The 19122-nt window shown below is 35.7% G+C and overlaps 1 protein-coding gene and 1 long non-coding RNA gene across 3 annotated transcripts; both read left to right on the forward strand.

The window, feature by feature from the left end:
- Positions 1 to 46: 46 nt before the first annotated feature.
- igfn1.4 (immunoglobulin like and fibronectin type III domain containing 1, tandem duplicate 4) lies at positions 47 to 19086 on the forward strand. Its single transcript, XM_086293329.1, has 23 exons — positions 47 to 106; positions 7451 to 7513; positions 8533 to 8655; positions 9031 to 9170; positions 9837 to 9936; positions 10132 to 10213; positions 10289 to 10481; positions 10655 to 10768; positions 11182 to 11350; positions 11450 to 11722; positions 11887 to 12108; positions 12308 to 12370; positions 13988 to 14103; positions 14301 to 14442; positions 14534 to 14827; positions 14944 to 15246; positions 15499 to 15678; positions 15779 to 15907; positions 16016 to 16095; positions 16284 to 16476; positions 16650 to 16946; positions 18382 to 18708; positions 18798 to 19086. Exons 2-23 carry the CDS (start codon positions 7468 to 7470, stop codon positions 18800 to 18802), a joined length of 3591 nt encoding a protein of 1196 aa, XP_086149455.1. The 5' UTR covers positions 47 to 106; positions 7451 to 7467; the 3' UTR covers positions 18803 to 19086.
- Positions 3467 to 7104, forward strand: LOC147331194 (uncharacterized). Of its 2 annotated transcripts, XR_015129163.1 has the most exons (5): positions 3467 to 3521; positions 3942 to 4005; positions 4382 to 4534; positions 4896 to 4983; positions 5566 to 7104. It is a non-coding gene; the product is annotated as an uncharacterized LOC147331194 (long non-coding RNA). The 2 variants fall into 2 exon arrangements; XR_015129162.1 differs by lacking the exon at positions 3467 to 3521 and having other exon boundaries at positions 3529 to 4005.
- Positions 19087 to 19122: the final 36 nt, after the last annotated feature.

Genomic DNA, 19122 nt, shown 5'->3' on the forward strand with positions numbered 1-19122 from the left:
TCATTGGCATTCCTGTAAGGATTTAATAGCTTGTAGACCAGGAAGGCAACACTCGAATATCAGCCAGGGAAGCAGCACCACTGAACAGGATCACAGGAGTACTGTGGTGAGTTCATCATTCATCTTATATACATCACCAGTCTTAGATGAAGGTGTTAAGTATTAAGACATGGCTCTAGTTTTTAACACTCAGTTCTGGGCCATATTAAATCTTAAAGATAACAGTAAATCCATGTGATAAACTGTGCAAAGTATTTGCCTATAAACACAACTGAGCTGACTTAATAAAAGTTCTTTGTTGTGCACATGAAAGTGGTTTAATTTTCCATCATTCACATTATTTAAGTACAGTGAAGTTGTTTTCTAATTACTCAGCTCCTATGTTTCATTAAATATGCATTTCAAAAGGTTTTTCAAAAAATTTGAAAATGCAACAATAATGCACATCAGTATACAAACGTAACTGCTTACGTGAGTTCAAATAAAATGAACTTTATGTGATTTCCAGATCTTGTATATAATTGTAGCCAGTTGGCAAAAAATCCTTACTACTCATAACTTTGCCCTATGTCCGTGCACGTAGAAAAAATATCACAGCCATACCTAAAACCAAGAACCATCCTTTTGAGAGCATGTTATTTTTTTAAAACTCCTAACTTTAATTTTTCTTCATGAATAGTTACTCTAATCTGCTCTATTAATTTTTCATCCATCAGCTTGTCAATTTATGGCCCCTAAAAGTTTTAAATGAAGATTTAAATAGATAAATGAGCTGCATAAAAATACAAAATAGTTTATGGTGAAATTCTGGAATAATTCAATTTAAGCAAACCTGGCACTCTAAGCTACTGGCATCAGCGTCATCTCCGTAGATAGCCACATGCTTTGTGAACATGCCCCTCACGGTGTCTCCCTTTTAATCATCTTTATGATGCTGTCAGTCTCTGAGTATACTATCCCGTACTGTATTTCATCTCCAGTCAGAGAAGCAGCTGGTGGCATTAACATCGACAAGTTAACATCAGCAAAGGCGATATTATATCCTATAAAAACAACTCACGCACTGGTTGTGTAAGGAGTGTGTTAGAAGCCAAGTACACAAAAAAATAATTTCTAGAGTAAAAAAATAAAAAAAATCTAAATCTCAAAGGCTTTTCTGACCATAAAAAATAACTTTGCAGAACAACCACAATGGGAGCTGAAGTTATGGGCTTAATCTCATCCCATTTATCCTAAGAACACAAGAATACAACAATGTGCTTAGCAATAACCATTTTCTGTTATATTTACTGAATACTTTAAAATAGTTAAAGGCTTTTCACCATTTAGTTGCCGCTATAATCATAAGTAAATGCACCAAAAATTAAAAAGGACTGATTATGAAGGTTATCCGTTTGGTGCCCATAGATAGAAAATGTGGTAATCTATAGTGATTTAATTTGCTAGACTGAAAAAGTTTCACCTCAGTTTGACATTATCCTGTCAAGTGATTTACAAGCATATTAAGATGTGCAAGATGGGATGTTCACAGCTTTATGTGGCATGTGACCTATCATATGACAGTCCAGTTTTCTCATCTTCCAACAGCCATGAAGCGCTGAAACCCTAGAATATCACGTGTATACCGGGATGTGCTAGGTTTGTGCAAATACTATACATGAGAATGAAAGATGTCGCACGCATCTGAAATATAAAGTCAGTGTATCTAATTAATCAGCAACAATGTAGAGCTATACAGACTGAAAAATTATGATGATTAGTCAAGTTACTCAGGCATTCAGAAACAGTTTTTCTTGTTCACACATATGTGAAAGAGCTTTACACAGTTTGGTGGATTTTGACATAACAGCTGCAGACGTCTTACACCCTTCCCTGCTGTTAGATCAATGATTCAGAACATTAGCTCTGTACTGTGTACTGCATTGTGCACTGACACATCAAACAGGTTATTTCATTCGGACATAAAGTTCAACGCAGCCCACAGAACTTTTAACTGGTCCTGGGACACAGGAAATGGGTCGAACTAAAGTGCTCTGGAAACACTGAGTTTTGGGAAACAAATTTTCATCGACTGTGACTCACATCCACTCAAAGCAACTCATTTCATAACACTAGCAACAGGAATTTACAAATTCTGTAAAAATTCCCTCTCCACCAAACTAAAAACTACAGTATATGTAGGTGTGATGATGAAACTGCTAAAGTGTAAGAGGGAACATTTAACATTTGGGAACATTAGCATTTCTCTGTCAAATGATATTTTTTACAGTATATAAAATTTGAGATCCAAGCAATGTTTTCATGTTTAAACCTATAGTCATGTACAGTTTTTCTTTTCCTTTTTTCTCTTATTTTCTTTTCCCTGTCAGACTTTGTTTTGACTGACAGCTTTGACAATCTCAGCATACAATACTAAACAGTATATAATCCCAGATCTCTTCCTGTCATTATAAAATCTATCAAGCTGATGTTTCTCAACATATGGAAACAAAAAAAAAAGAAAAAAAAAAGAAAAAAAACCCCATAAAAGTAATAAATAAATACATCAGCTTATCATTTATTTCAACCAGAGTGATGGTTATAAAAGGATTTATTGACAGAATTTGTTAGTTTTCGTATCATTTCATACAATCTCATCTTTCTTAAAACCAGCACTGATAAAAATATCTAATTCCTGCAATTATGCATTAATGTTCTAACGAAATATTAACATTTCTGCAAATCCGCTTAAGCCCCAGCAACACTGAATCCATTAAAATTAATGTTCAGTCTATTTTAGTCAAGTGACATTTGTCATTCTAAGTATAGCAATCATGTGGGTAATGAAAGCCATGTAGAGATCCTTGCTGTGAATGGATCTTTAAGATCATAAAAATGTGAATTTGCTAAGCATGTAATCATTTAAACAACACGTCAGCTTGCTGTATCTTAACGACACAAGAAGAAAACTACAAATTAATAATAGTTTGCACAATAATATCATAAAGTGAGGTAAGAAATATGGGCTTTTCCCCTCAGCTATTCTTAAAAAGTTGATTTCCTTACTTTAATTACTCTTGGCATAGGGCAAGAGTTAGACGACATGCAAAAACAGATGTCCATGTTCTGTGTCTTTTGCCGTGTAGTCAGTCTGAATTTGTCACCAGTCACAGTATTTCCCTTAAGAACTCTCATAACAGGTTCTACATTTTTAACCCTTCTTTGTTTTGAATTTGTCCTCAACTAATCACACTGAAAAAAAGGGACTGGCCATCTCTTGGATTTATGTAAGCATCTTGCATGTATTTAACACAATTGCCTCATGTTTTAAAGATAAATGTAACTATATAGTGTAAAAACTACATGATATGCAGAAAGGGTGTATTAAATTGTTCATATCATGTTCAGGTGAAGTAAGTCAATAAGATAGCAACGTTAAATCTCGTGAAACCACGCGTGATTTCATCTCGCGGGCTTTGGATCGTGGTTTAAAAAAATGCATCCATCTCAGTCAAGTCGAGCAGCCAACTCTACGTTTTTTGGTATGTCTTGATTTTTTGAATTAATATTTACCATATTTCAGCCAAATGTAGTTAAACGTCTAAAGTGCCGCCATGTAACATGCTAAAAAAGAGCCGTTAGCTTATTTGCTGTTTTATCTGTTATCAAAGAATTGGCGCTTTTTCATTTGAATTTGTCTTTGGCACAAGAGCCGTAATATCACATTAAACCTAATTACGAGGCACTCATAACATAATTTGGTTTTCTGTGTGAATAGATTTGTCAACTGACTCTTCAGTTACATTGTGTATTTACTGCACCGTGGTGTTAGTGAGATTTTGGACATTGAACAGCTTTAGCTAATATCATCAGCGGCATTATGCTAGCTTACATCCCTACCCCTCCTGCCCTCACCTGCTGTCCTTTTGTTTTTGTTTTTGTTTTTGTTGATGCACATTGAGAGACCACATCTATTCTGCATTTCACCAGGAGTCAGCTGATGGATTGTGGGTTCAAGGTGTTATGGTAAGAAAGTATATTCTATTTTCGCTTAAGGTTTCTGTAACTTAATTATAATAGGTTTTTTATAATTATTAGGTGCATGCATACTCAAATAGACCACCCTATTAATACAACTGAGAAATCCAAAATCTGCCATAGGTTTAACTTATACCTGTATGTATTGTCAGAAAGGTGATTACTGGACTCACATTAATGCACACTTGAACTAAAATGAGGTTGTAACTTGTGGGTTCTTGGGTTGCAAATCAGAAATAAACATCTTTGGATTTTTTTAATCCCATAAGATCTGGAAACACAGTTTTTATTCAACAAAACATTACTGATTATTAACCAAGCACAGTGCCTGCTGTTATTTCAAAATAATTTTATGTCATTTCAGATGAAATGCAGCATTCCAGTGCATCCCAACCATGCCTTTACAGTCAAGGTTTCTGACGGAGCTGAGTTTCTCTCTGACAGTCTGCTGAAAGTGTTTGCAAAGTGATCGGGGGAACAGGGCACAAAGCTAAAGGATGTAGCTGCCATGATGACAGTAAGAACTTTAAAATTCTTTAACTACAAAGTGTATATGTATTGCATTAGGTCAGTAAAAGATTTTTATGCTGCATCCATTGAAACAGTCAACTATTACCTGTGAGTACTGATTCCACCGAAAGGATGCCATAATTTTCGTCATGCATTTACTGGCCCACTGAGAAAAATTGATCTTTTTAAAAAAATAAATGTTCTGGAAACTATATATCCATAAAGTTGATGTCAAACAGGAACTTTTGATATTGCTTTGTAGATGCTGGTGTTGCATGTTGACTGGTTTAAGTTTTGGACTGGGATCATTTTCTTCTGTGCTACTGAAAAGTTCACAAATCTCTGTTTTCTTTGTTATAATACTTTAGGATGACATTAATGCTCAAAGGGAGTCTCATCAAAGTGCTCCGCATCTGTGTGAAAGACAATTGCAACATCTTGGTGCAGGAGTTCATGGTGAGTGTTTTATGAGTAGATTGTGGCTTTGCAACATTTAAAAATGCATTTAGTTATCCACTTGATCCTCATTGGACCAGTTAGGACCAGTAGTCCTCTTTAATAATTTGAAGTTCACATGAGGCCTGGTAGTGAACTCAGCCGCCGGCCCTTGAGGCCCCACCCCTGTATTAGGGGTCACATCAGTGTGAAAAAACTTTAAATTTGTCATTCTAGTGAACAAAGGAAAATCCCACCAATATTTACATTAGCTTTTGTTTGAAAAAAAAAAAAGACCAACAGCTAACCAAATTGTGGGGCTGAAAGTCTAAATTCTAACATCTTCTGAGTGACAAAACCTGGATTTCTGATGGGCCGGTGTCTTTCTAAGAAAAACTAATGTAAAGCATTTGAAATTATGTTTTTCACCCTCTCTTAGAAACTCTGTTAGACCATGAATGGCAGCATGGCAGGCCACTCTTTGGCTATAGCTATTTACTATGTTGCTTGCATTGGTTTAAATTACTCTAACATTAGAACTGGTAGATTCAAAAGAGATGAGTTTAAAAAGGAATCTTAAAGAAATGTTTTGTGTTTAACCAGGACTTGACTGAGGCCACTGCACAGATTGAGAAAACCACAATGAACATCTGTCTCCAGAGGATGCACCAGGCAATGACTTTTCTGACGTTGGCATCATCATCGAGGGTATAGTAGTTCTTCAAGATCTGGATAACGTGACCTTTGCAGTAGCCATGCTGTTTGGACCTTTTTTATTCCTTCAATATGAGTTACCCATCACAACTCTGCTACACTTTTGAGGTGATTCAAAGGGTGGTAATGGAGTTGGAAGCAACTCAGCTCTCAAGAAAAGCTCACAACTAAGACAAAACTGCTCCTGCAACGAAGCTCACTGTTATGCATGTGAGGTGACCAGCTCTAGGTGAGAAGACATTTAAATCTCACACTTGTTCTGCTGCATTTTTGAAGCTCAATTCCAGGAACAGATCGCAGGGTTCATTTTTATATACACTGCAACTGCCATGAGGACGAGCCGTTTTTTTGTTGTTGTTGTTGTTTGTTTTTCCTTTTGCTCTGTACAAGTTCTCTGTCTGTTTGGCAGCATTTTTAAATTTCTCTTTGTATTTTTTCTTTCTTTTACTAGTGAAGAGATGTAGCATGAACAGTTATGCAGTCTAAATATCCCATATGGGCCGTGTGAAATGGTATTTTCAGTTTCATTCAGTTGAAGTAAGGAACGTTGAATATTTCTAAGTGTGCTGTTTTGAACCAAGATGTCACAGTATGATCAGTGCCGTAATTTTTGACAGTCACTGTATCAATGTTATTTTTGCATCTCTTGAATAAAGGTTTTGACCTGCAAGTGCTAATTTCTTTAGTTATTGGGGTAAAATGGGTAATGTTAATAGGAAGGTGTTTGCCAATTCAGTAACCTAATTTAATGTTAATGGAAACTAACATTACCTCAAATTGTTTAGTTATAATTGTTGTTTAACTGAATCTTGACGTTAGAGGCCTTAAATAGAATGTTTTGTATTGTTCTTTCCCAACATTTTTCAAAAGAAAGAGTCTAATTTCTTTGCTGTGATTGATTCCAGAGAACACGGAAGAACTGACATTATTTAACTGTTGGTTTATATAGATTCAGTAGTGGAGTAATGTCAGTTTAATTCTTTACCTACTGTCAATGCAGTGAAATTAGACATTTTGTTTTGAAAGGTTACTGGTGGATGCCAGCAACCATCTTGGAAGAGAACAATATAATCTGTTATAAGGCCTCCATTTGAAAATTGTGTATTTGATACTAGAATATAATAGCAAAATGTAATTTGAAGATAACATGTAGTATTTAAGTGACCAAGTAGTATTGGGTAAAAGTTATTGAATGGTGTTGGGATAAAGTGAGAAAATTGTGAAGGATTAAAATATTTCAAGAGCTCAAATTACTTCATCAAAACATGTTTAAGTCACATTTTATCAACACAAATTGCACAGGTTTATTGAACATGAATAAATTGTGTTAATTTAACTCAATTGTTTAAGTTGCTGCCAAAGCAAAACATCTGTGTGCAACAAATGTCCACCATTGAATTAAGTAAATCCAACAACATATTTTTTTCAGTGCAGTCCCCCAGAAAAAAAACAAAAAACTCACAATTTTGTGGTTTCTAAAGAAGAACATTTTCAAACATGGCCAAATTTTCCTGCACATCATGATTTAATGAAAGGTTGGTCACATCTCGCAACGCCTCTCTTAAGCTGTTCGGTGCCAGATAACTTTTGAGTCTCAGTTTCAACTGAATCTTTAAACAATTTCTTTCAATAATACTTAATAATACTCAATAATCCAGTAATACAAAACTAAAAAATGCTCCTGCTATTTTAATAAATTAGTACACTGAAAATATTGTGTTATGTTTCCTAAATAAATTAACTTTTCTCCCCAATTCTTGCTGAATCCATTCAGGAATCAAAAGACCCAAGATGATTAGAAAATCAAAAGCGACAGACGGGACAGCCGCTGGCCAAGGTGAGCACTACATATAACTGTCTACAGCACTACAGAATACTCGACTAGCAAAACACTGTCTGTACAAATTTAAACGAATGATTTTTGCTTTATTATTCTAATTTTAACATCAATCTGCAACATGCAAGTGTTAACCAAATTAAATAAGTACTATGACTCTAGAGAGAAAATTATTAAATTAGGTATATTTGCATAATTCTGAATTTATCTGCTAGTCATGAATGTACATTGTCTATTACATTCCTCCTATTACTAAGACTATACCATACATCAGGCAGACAATATTACAGGTTTAAGCAAGCACACGTTCATTGATAAGCTGTAGCAATATAGAATAGGAAATGTGTGCTGTAACCATTACAGTGCAGATTATATATTGTTACTACTTTTTAAATAGTTATATAGCATAACTATTCATTAAATATTCTGCAGGTCAATTTATTTATTTTGTTTGCTTGCTTGTTTGTTTTTTGGGTCAGTTAAACTTTTAAGTCGAATCCAATGTTACTACTATGCTGATCCATGCAGTACATTCTTCTTAACATATGCCTTATGAGCTCCTGCTGCAGAGAACTACAGTGGTAAGGAAGGTAAAGAAAGCAACAGAAAAAAAATGTTAGCCATTTATCTACCTACTGCTCATGAAGGCATCAAAAACTCATATGCAATGAATTTCTTGATACGCATGTAATTTGTGTGAATATGTATGTATTACTAAATATGTGTTCTCAGGCTGAATTTTAAATATGGATTCATACAGAAGATGTAAAAGAGGTAAATCTGACTGAAACGCAAACGCTACATTTAGTATATAACTCAGAGTGGTGATAAGGTGAGTAACATTAACATTTTAAAATATCAAGTAATAGAATGTGTTTTCAGCAATGGTTTAAGGGGGCTTGCTTACAAAACAACAGATTTTGACAGTGAATACAATTACGGCTATGATTTTCATCCTTTTCCTTGCTCCAAGTGTCACATGTATTGCCACTGACATTTCATTTTCCAATTCTTGACAGTTGGGATCAAGAAAAAATCTAAGGTCCCAGGAGTGATGATTACACAGTTTATCGAGACGCTGCCAGAGGGAAAGAGCCATCCAGACTTCACCCGCAAGCCAATTGCTTTGACCATCCAAGAGGGTATGTTTCATAGCAAAAAAAATAATAATTTTAAACATTAATATTCAGGGGAAAAACATCCCAAGGAAATATGTGATTCTGCTAAATGGATTAGATCAATTCAATTTGCCCAAAGAAAAAGTCTCTGCCTTTCAAAAGCAAGAAGCCTGTGTCAGTAGAATTGCAAAACCGTGACTAAACATCTGCAGAAGTGACAATGTTACCAAATCTACTCTGCATAACACAAATGATCTTTTTGCCTCTGTAATGTGAATGCATTAACAGGTACTGTTCACCCATTTCAATTTAATATCCATACTAAATGTCACCGTATATATTTGGATCTCTTCACTGTCTCCAGGGAGTGACCTGTCTTTTTCTTTTCTTTTTTTACAGGGAAATTTGCTTTCTTTAAAGCTATTGTCATTGGAGACCCAACACCAACTGTAACATGGAGCAGAAATAACGGAGATGTGTCTGATACTTCCCGGTACCAGAGTAAATACGATTCCCCTTCCAATGAGCATACATTTGAGGCAAGTGATGCAGTAAAACTAAAGCAACATGTTCACATAAAGGAGAAGCAGATAATGTAAAGACAATCTAGAAGACAAAGATATTTGATTACATCAAAGGTAAATAATATTTGTTACAAAAAGTACAGTTATACAAATTTCAATAATAACCACATTATTGACTTCCACACCACGAATTGTGATAAATTAGATCAAAATGAAATTTAACACATTTGGTTGTTAATTGTAAATTGTAAAGGGGCAGCACGGTGGCACGGTGGTTAGCACTGTTGCCGCACAGCAAGAAGGTCCTGAGTTCAATTCCACCATCAGGCCGGGGTCTTTCTGTGTGGAGTTTGCATGTTCTCACCGTGTTTGCGTGGGTTCTCTCCGGGTACTCCGGCTTCCTCCCACCGTCCAAAGACATGCAGCTTGTGGGGATAGGTTAATTGGATAATACAAATTGTCACTAGGTGTGAATGTGAGTGTGAATGGTTGTCTGTCCCTGTGTGTTGGCCCTGTGACAGACTGGCGACCTGTCCAGGGTGTACCCCGCCTTTCGCCCTATGACAGCTGGGATAGGCTCCAGCGCCCCCCGCGACCCTGAAAAGGATAAGCGGAAGCGAATGGATGGATGGTTGTTAATTATCTAGGTCCATTACACTCAGTATATCTTTTACTGTCCAGATGCCAAATGTTGCCCCAGATCAAGCAGATACCTACAAATGCTTCGCCACAAATGAATATGGACAAGCCATGGTCACAGTTGTTTTAAATGTGATTGAAGGTAAGGTTATGAAGGTATAGATATGGAGATAGTGTGATGAAAGCAATCATAGAGTTATTAAATCTGCACGTATTTGAGTCTGCATGCAGATTCTGCCAAATTTGATACTTTGTTACTTCTCCGCTTAAGGCTATTTCTGTCATTTCACTTTTTCCTACATAGTTGATAATGTATTATCCTTTTTTTACTTTCTAGTGGGTTTTAAAAAAAACAAAGCCCAAAAGCAAGCAGCTGATGCAATAGAAGGGGATTTTAAGACTGTTCTAAAAAGGAAAAGGTAGGATTGAGGTAGTCTACTGATCACCATGCGTCATATATAGATTTACAAATTGTTTACTATATCCATTTCCAGCAAGGTTCATCCCAAATCTGAGAAACCTGAGAAAAAAGAGGGAGAAATGGATCCAAAATTTTGGGAGCTTTTACTTAGCGCTGACAAGAAAGATTATGAGAGAATCTGTGCAGAGTTTGGGGTAACTGACTATCGTTGGATGCTCAAGAAATTAAACGAAATGAAGAAAGAAAGGGAGGAAGAACAAGCACAGGTCAGTGATTCGGTTCATGATTTTTTTTTTACTTCCTTTATGAGGCTTGATGTTGACTATACAAGCTTAAATTTGTTTATAAGTTTATTCTTGAAAAAATAAATAAAGCTATTTAGTTGCAAAAAAAATGTCTGTTTGCTTTCCTTTTATTACTTCCTCTGTTTTTGTCCCAGTTCGTCAAAAGCCTCTCTAATCTGAGACCTATTCAGGTCAATGCAGATGGCACTGCATCCTTTGAGATAGACATGGACCTCATTGAACAAAGCAGCTCTATATTCCTGTACAAGGTAAGTTATAGAATGAAGTCGTAACGCTACTAAACCATAATAGTAGAAAACAATGAATAGAGTCATTATCTAGGACCACCCCAAAATACCACAGCCATAATATGACCAGTGCTTGCAAAGATACATCAAGATAATTAGATGATATATACCAGATAACAACCTTTGAATTAATTTTTTATGTTTAAACATTAGATATGCAGCTTTGTTTTTGTTTTTGGTTTTTTTGGGGGTTTTTTTTATGCAGCTTTGTTAATGAGTTTTTACTTTTTTTTTGATGAAATCCTGTTATAATGTTATCAATATTTAATCAAATAAGACTTTTTTGTTTTGTTATTGTCTTGCAGCTACATTGTGCTATGCAAGTACAAAAACATATGAAAATAACAATCTATGTATATACACACACTCCACAGGATGGTAAAATGATCCCTTACACAAAAGAACTGGGTGATAAGCTCAAGCACAGCCTTAACAAAATTGGAAAAAAGTACATTTTCAGCATGAGAGACCTAATGCCAGAGGATGCCGGGCTGTACCAGTTGGATGTCGAGGATGTCAATATGTTTTCCACTGATTTTAAAAGTAAGCATTTTTACAATTGCACATGACACAACAAAATGAAGGATGTTGAAATAAATTCATGTATAATGTAGTATAATAAACAAATGTCTTATTTTTTAGTCCCCATGGTGGATTTCGTGGTGAAGATTCAGGAAGTAAAGGCAAAAGAGAGAGAAGATGCCATATTTGAGTGTGTCTTGTCAAACCCCTTTGCCAAGATTTTGTGGTTTGGCAAAAATATGCCACTGGAACAGGGAGATAAATATGACATTGAGGTTTCAGAAGACAAGCTCATTCACAGGCTGCTGGTTAAAGACTGCATGGTGGCAGATAAAGGAATTTATTGTGCCTGTGCAGGGATAAAATCTTGCAGTGCTTGGCTTGTCATTGAAGGTATATCATCTCCCACCAAAAGGCTATTTTATAATATATGATATAATTAACTGACAATATTTTTTGAAAGATTAGATTAATTTAATCTATTATTGAGTTCATGACATAAAATACATTTTTTTAAGTGCACACTGTCACAAATCTAATTGTCTTTCCCAATTCAGCTGATAAAGATGCACAAAAGGGTAAAAAGACAGCAAGGAAAACAACAAGGGCAGGGGGATCTGGGCAGGATTTACAGAAAATTGCCAAAGAGCAACAAGCAAAACTAGAAAAGGAGAAAGAGGAAAGAAAAGAGCAAATGAAAGCTTCTGAAGAGGCTGCACCTCCACCTGCTGCACCCACTGACACTCCAGTTGTGGCTGGATCTGCAGCTTCCAAACCAAGTAAGAATGCCCAGAAGTGGTTTTAAATGAACATTAACCACATTAACCAAGAGAGAAAATGTCATTTTAGATAAGTGTGATGCACCTTTTCATATGAATATTATGTTGTTTATGTGGTTAGTCAACTTTTGTTATTATGTGGGTAATTATAATGTGTTAATCTATCAACCTCTGACTTGTTTTTTTTATGGTTGATGAGGAGTGGTAAATGAACCAACAATGACAGGTTCACATCCACCAGTTGTGGAGGCAACAACCACTGGTAAGATCCTAAAATTACTTTGAGACCTAAAGTCCTTCTTACGTCTAACTATTTAAAAGTATTATTTATGTAAACATTTGCCAAAATATAAATATAAAACTGCTAGTGAGGTCACAGTAATATTTTGGCTGAACTTCATAATGTAATCAGTTCATTATGTAACTACCTCTTCAAGGATAGATTTTAGCTGACTTTACCTTTTTTTGATGTTGTAAAATCATTATTTTTATTATGACAAAATAAAAGTACTGAAACTGAGTTGCAAGTCATTGAAATTATCAACAAACACAGAATAATAATAATAGCATTGTCATACTGTCTCTGATCGCACATAGGTGAAACATCAAAACGAGAAGCTGCCACAGACAAGTTTAAATCACTTATTGTTGTTATTGCCATCAGGCCACTCACCTGAAGAAACCAGTGGTAGTGAAATGCTAAATCAACCACTTGCATATGCAGGCATGCCAGATATTTAAAACTGAAAAAGCACTACAGTACTAACAATATAGAAAGACTAATAAAATATCTATATAGTAGCTTACATGACTTTAACAGAAGTGTAAAAAATAACACATTAACATCAATGTATGTTTTATTCGAAACCCTGCTTACTTTTTTAATGCAGATAGATTTTAATTAGACGGAATATCAACCAAAAATCCAGAGGGGGAAAAAAAAAACCACACAAAAAAACCAAAAAACCAAAAGGAATGACATAAAAGTTATAAACTGATTTTCATGTCATTGAGCGAAATAATATTTGGTCCCTTACAACTCAATCAGTGAATCAATAAAACCTGCTAAAGGCTAGAATGTGCCATGAGACCATCAATAAGAAGCTTGGTAAGAATGTGACAACTGTTGGTGCAATTATTAGGAAATGGAAGAAAAATGGCCTCCAATCGCCCTCGGTCTGGAACTCATTGAGTGAAATAAGTATTTGATAAAACAAAAAACAACTTAGAACTTGGTGGAGGAACCCTTGTTGACAAGTACACTGGTCATATATTTCTTATAGTTTCTGTTGCACTTTTTCAAGTTTTTCAGTACCGCTTGCTGATTATTTAGCATTAGTGTTTGCAGACAGTTACTATAAACAATAGGAAACCGTAGGAATCTTTTAGCAACCAAAGTATTTCCAAAAAGGTATCTGGTACAGCAGCCCTTTTGTGAGTGATTTCATCTAGCAGCAACTATTCACAAGCTGGTCAGGGAATACACATTTTCCCTAACAACTGGTGGTTACCAGGGGTTCACTGGTGATTTTCAGTCTGTGTTATACAGACTTATACAGACTCAGACCTAAAGTGGATTTTAAGTTGGGAGTCTATAGGGACTTTCTTGTCTTTAGAGCCAGTAACTGCAGCCATCCCCAGATGTGGCCACTTGTTTGTTTCACAAACTTGTTAAACTATTGAAGAATTACAGAAAAACCTTCCAAAACATCTAGAAAGTTCTCACCTTTATTTGAACAGCTATTTACTGAAATTAATAAAAACGAAACGTTTAAATATTGTATGTTTTCTGTTTTTATTCAATATGCATGCAGTTTTAAAGACAAAGCTTCATCACAAAGAATGTCAAGAGGATTCTAAATGCATTTTTGTTTCCTAGAGCCTAGAATTACCTCTGGACTTTCTAATATTTATGCCCTTCGAGGAAAATCAGTTGAATTGCAAGTGAAGATGAACATTGACAGTGATGGCACCTGGTTCAAAGATGGAAAGCAGGTAAAGCCAATGAATAAGTATTATTAAATCTATATTTTTCAATTTTAGATAGCATTTGGAATAAGTCAGTATTATGAAAAACAAGAAAACTCTACCTACAGTATGTTTCTATCATTAACTAATTTTATATAACAAATTGTGTTAACAAAATTGCCATATCAGGTACTTTCCCTTTGCTTTTTTAATTTCCTTTTTAGTTAAACTCAGGTGCTGGGATCACCATAACCAAAGATGGAAATTCTCATGAGCTAAGAATTAAAAGCTGCAGTGATGACAGCTCTGGAATTTATCAGTTTACATCAGGGGAACACAGCACACAAGGGAAGGTTACAGTTGGAGGTATAATATACTTTCTCTCGCTGTTACATTTCTATTAAATGGCAAAACAGTCACAGATCTTTAAAATGGACTTGTGCTTTGTGTTTCATAGATGTACCTGAGTTTGATCCAGATGACCTTCACAAGTTCTCTAAACCTGTGATAGTAAGAGTGGGACAAAATGCTGCTTTCAAGATGCCCTTTCCTCCTCAGGAGTCTTTGGAGGTCAACTGGTTCAAGGATGGCACTGAGCTGAAAGATGGAGGAGGAGTTAAGATTGTGAGGGAGCGCAATCACAGCCGCCTGTTGTTCAGAGACTGCCTGCGGATAGACACAGGGGAAATAAAGATCCAGCTGAAAAACCCATTTGGAGCCATAGAGGCCACATCTAAGCTTATTGTGCTTGGTATGGAAACAAAGATAAATATATGTGAAAATGAGATTTTCTAAAGGTTAAATCAATAAACTTTCTAATATTTGTTAACTCCCATACTTATGTTTAAAATTTAACATGATACCTAGATCGACCCGGTCCACCAGAGGGTCCAGTGAAGACTGTTGAAACTACCTCATCAATAATTGAGATTAAATGGAACCCTCCCAAAGACGACGGCGGCTCTGCTGTAACCAACTACATTATAGAACGGCAGCAGACAGGACAGAGTCTGTGGACAAAACTTGGAGATGTCTCAGCGGACAAGACCTCCTTCAGGGACAGGAATGTGACACATGGAAAGAAATACAACTATCGCATCTATGCAGAAAACCCTGAGGGTATTAGTGATGCCCTGGAGACAGCTGAAAGCATAATGGCTGGCATAATGAGTGAGTGTAGAAAAATGAAGTCGTGTTTAGTGTTTCTCGGCAAATCCAAATGAAAATGCTTTCATGTAGCTTTTGTGATTGCGTTAAATACTTTATCACTGCAGCTACTATAGCAGTCTAACATTTTATCATTGCTGGAATTTATGCTCTCTTTAAGAGAAACTGCTTGCAAATGTCTTTGATTAATTTAAGTATGTCCTAATTATTAATGATGAGAGTATTTAATTAATTAGACTTCTCACTATTTTATAGTACTCGCCGGCCCTCCTGGTGCTCCTAAAGTGGTAAGTGCCTCAAAAACCTGTATCAACTTGACCTGGACCCCTCCAGAGGATGATAAAGGAGTGCCGATCATTGGGTACCAAGTAGAGAAACAGAAGAAGGACACAAATCAGTGGATTCCCCTAAATGCAGTTAATGAACCTATTGAAGGTTTGTAAAACAAAAATAATTTCTACTCCTAAAGAACAATTAGCACCTTTCATTAAAGAAAATTGACTCTTTTATCTTGACATTAATCATATTTTTCCAGACATAAAGTACGCAGTCAAAGATATCACTGAGGGTTCAGAGTACGAGTTCAGGGTTACAGCAATCAATGAGTCAGGACCTGGAGATCCAAGCCCTCCATCTGCGATGGTGTGTGCAAAGAATCCCAACAGTAAGTCTTGACATGCTTCAGTGTGAATATAAATGATTACCTTAGTTATCCAGAGCAGTGATTTTTTTTCCTGCATTAATTTGAATGTTTTATGTGTTTTATATCCAGTGAGACCTTGTTTTAAGGATCCAGAGGACTTCATTGTTGTCAGAGCAGGAAATTCTGCTCGTATCAAAATTTGCTTTGAGGTATGAATGAACCCAAAATCAGGTTTCCAAGTATTTTTTCATCCCTTAATAACTCTTAAATCTGTCATGCCAGTATTTTCTGCATTTACTTCCCTTGTCATATTTTTTGAGTTGTAAGTTCACCACAGCATGACAAGGGAGGATTTGCCTCACATTTAAGGTAATTTATCTGATATTGATATCTTCAGGCTGAACCTCCACCTCAGATCACTTGGCTGAAGGATGACGAGAAAATATCTGCGTGGATTAATATCATAAATACAGAGGGAACATCTCAGCTTGTTATTCCCAATTCAAAGCGCTCGGATTCAGCCATCTACACTATTAAAGCCAAAAACTCTGTGGGTGAGGCTTCATTTGACATTGACCTTAGAGTCACAGGTAAGGACATAGATATCAGCCTATGATTAATGTAAAACAGGTTGTATCGCTACTAGTTTCTGAACTTTGTGAAATATATAATAGACTATATTGTTATTCAATTTGCCGAACTGAACCAGAGTATTAGCAAAATAATTATCCCACTTTCTGTAACTTATTCTGTTTTTTGCTAGATGAACCCAAGGTTCCAGGGCCTGTGGAACTAGAGCAAACAGTACATGGAAAGCTAGTGATATCATGGGCTCCCTCACCAGACCAGGAGCTTGATGACCGCCTGTACTACATGGTTTCTCAACATGACTCCCTCAACAGAGTTTGGAAAACTATAGCAGACCGTCTATTCACTAACACATACACAGCTAGCAACATCCTTCCTGGGACAGAGTATCATTTTCGAATCTATGCCAAGAATGATATGGGACTGTCCGATCCATCTCCGTCACCTACATGGGGCACCAACATCAATAAAGGTGGGTTAGTTATTTTTAATTATGCCATAACGGTGAACTAAACTATAGGGTGCATTAGTTTGATAATTTAGGTGCTTTCCAGTGACCATAACAGCTAATTTGTCAGAAAACAAACATTTTCATGAAATACATTTTGTGTCATTTAAAATCTATTGTCATCACTGAAGACACACCCTACATTAATAATAATAATGTAAGAGGTACCATAATTTGAACAATCAAGAACAATCAAACTGTTAGAATGATTCTGAGGTTTTCCTCGTGTATTTAAAACCTGCCTGGCTAACCCAGGCCAACATATTATATTATATGTTGGCCTGGGTATTATATTATATCATCCACTTAACACACTGTTTGCTGCTACAACTACACATGTTTCTTTTCCAACTATTTATTTATAAGTGACTTATGTATGTATGTATATATATGTATATATTGTACTATTCTTAGTTAGCGTATTGTCTGTCTTGTCTTAATGTTGGTTTAAAATGGAGCACTGTAACAAAAAATAATTTCCCCCAGGGATCAATAAAGTATTCTGATTCTGATTGATTGAAGACTGCAAGTTAAAAGTGGACAATACACTGTATTAAGAACTAAAAGTACAGTATATACATTTTTAAAACAGAAATCATCTCATCATTCTCTTTATTGCTATGTCTTTGTTAATGATTGCATTATTCTGATTTGTTTGTGTGATGTGTTTTGTCAGTTTTCTTAAAAGAATGGGATACATTTTATTAAATATGCCAATGTATACTTATGCTTCCTGAGCCTAATAGATAAAGGAGTTTAATTTAATTAAATAAATTTTTCTAAACTTAAAAAAAAAGTCCTGCATCTTTAAAAAGAAAACAAAATAAAACTTAAGCAAAACATATGTTCACCTGGTGGGACAAGAGAGAACAATACCTACCATGCACTTTAAAACAATTAGCCAACAGTTGCGCTCCTGCTCAGAAACTACCTTACCTCATTCCCTGCCAACCTCAAAAGCACACATCAGGCAGACTGGGCAGAGTCATCACAGTTATGATGTTGTCCTTTCTCAAATTTAGCACACAATATAAAGGCTTTGTTTAGCTGCATCATGTGTGGAACGCCATACTATGACAACTTCTTCAGCGTCACTGAAGAAGTTGTCTCCAGATGATTCTCCAGATGATTATTATTATTCTTACATTCGCTCACTCTGACATTTCCCAGACAAACAGGCACAGACTGCATTAGGGAGCTGACAGGATATGTATTCTCACATTGAGCTCTACCACATATCAAGAAAAGTTCAGGGTTGCACTGGATATGTAAAACTGTTATAATGCTGCTATTTGAAATGTGATTAGTACGAAGGAATTTTGCAAATATTCTTGGACCTTTATTGACATTATTAAAATCTGACTTTAAATACTAACTTTGAATGCTCCTTCTGTTTAAGTTCCAGTAACTTCAAATGGAATTATTTCCACAGAGGTCTCCTTTGAGAGACCTCCATCTATCTTGGTCCCTCTGAAAGTCCACACACCACCTAAAGGTTACCAACTCTTTATGACATGTGCCGTTAGAGGATATCCCGCCCCAACTGTATCCTGGTACCTGAATGACATCTGCATCAACTCAGACAATAATTACTACATCACCAACTCTTTTGGTGTCTGCTCCCTGTATATTCTCCGAGTTCGGCCAAAGGACAGTGGGGAATATAAGGTAGTCGCAGTTAACTCTTTTGGCAAGGCAGAGTGTTCCGCTAAAATTTTTGTCAGAGGTAAGCTTTATTTAAGATTATTATTATATTTTTGTAGTTTGTGATGAAGGGTTTATTCTTATAATTGTTTTGCTTTTTTTCCTGAACAGATTAATTGGCAACAAACCTTTGTGGAGCTTTTCTTCTTACTGAGATCCTGTGGAAAATACAGAAATAAAATGAATTTTTTGGTTTGCTATATAACAGAAATAGTATACTTTCAATACAAAGTGTGGGAAGAAAAAAAAAGAGCTTTAATGCAAACTCATTTGATGTGTCTGAAGTGCAATATCTACAATTGTTACCCTGTCACTGGTAATAATATATTAAAATGAGTGAAGTGGCAATCTTCAGTATAAAAACATCTGTCAAATTGTAACCGCAATAAATCAACAAACTGATGTGTACTCAGTGTTCTGCCTTCTCACTTATTCT

The sequence above is a fragment of the Aulonocara sp. 'chitande type north' Nkhata Bay genome, linkage group LG5, assembly GCF_057382095.1.
Source record: "Aulonocara sp. 'chitande type north' Nkhata Bay isolate Kocher_YH1m ecotype deep benthic linkage group LG5, A_spYH_male_GT1.1, whole genome shotgun sequence".
NCBI classification, from domain to species: Eukaryota; Metazoa; Chordata; class Actinopteri; order Cichliformes; family Cichlidae; genus Aulonocara; species Aulonocara sp. 'chitande type north' Nkhata Bay.

Coding starts and splice junctions, on each gene's coding strand:
- igfn1.4 (XM_086293329.1), top strand. CDS start 7,468: ATGATTAGAAAATCAAAAGCGACAGACGGGACAGCCGCTGGCCAAG. Junction 11,723..11,886: donor TGCTTGGCTTGTCATTGAAG/GTATATCATCTC, acceptor TTCCCAATTCAG/CTGATAAAGATGCACAAAAG. Junction 14,443..14,533: donor AGGGAAGGTTACAGTTGGAG/GTATAATATACT, acceptor TGTGTTTCATAG/ATGTACCTGAGTTTGATCCA.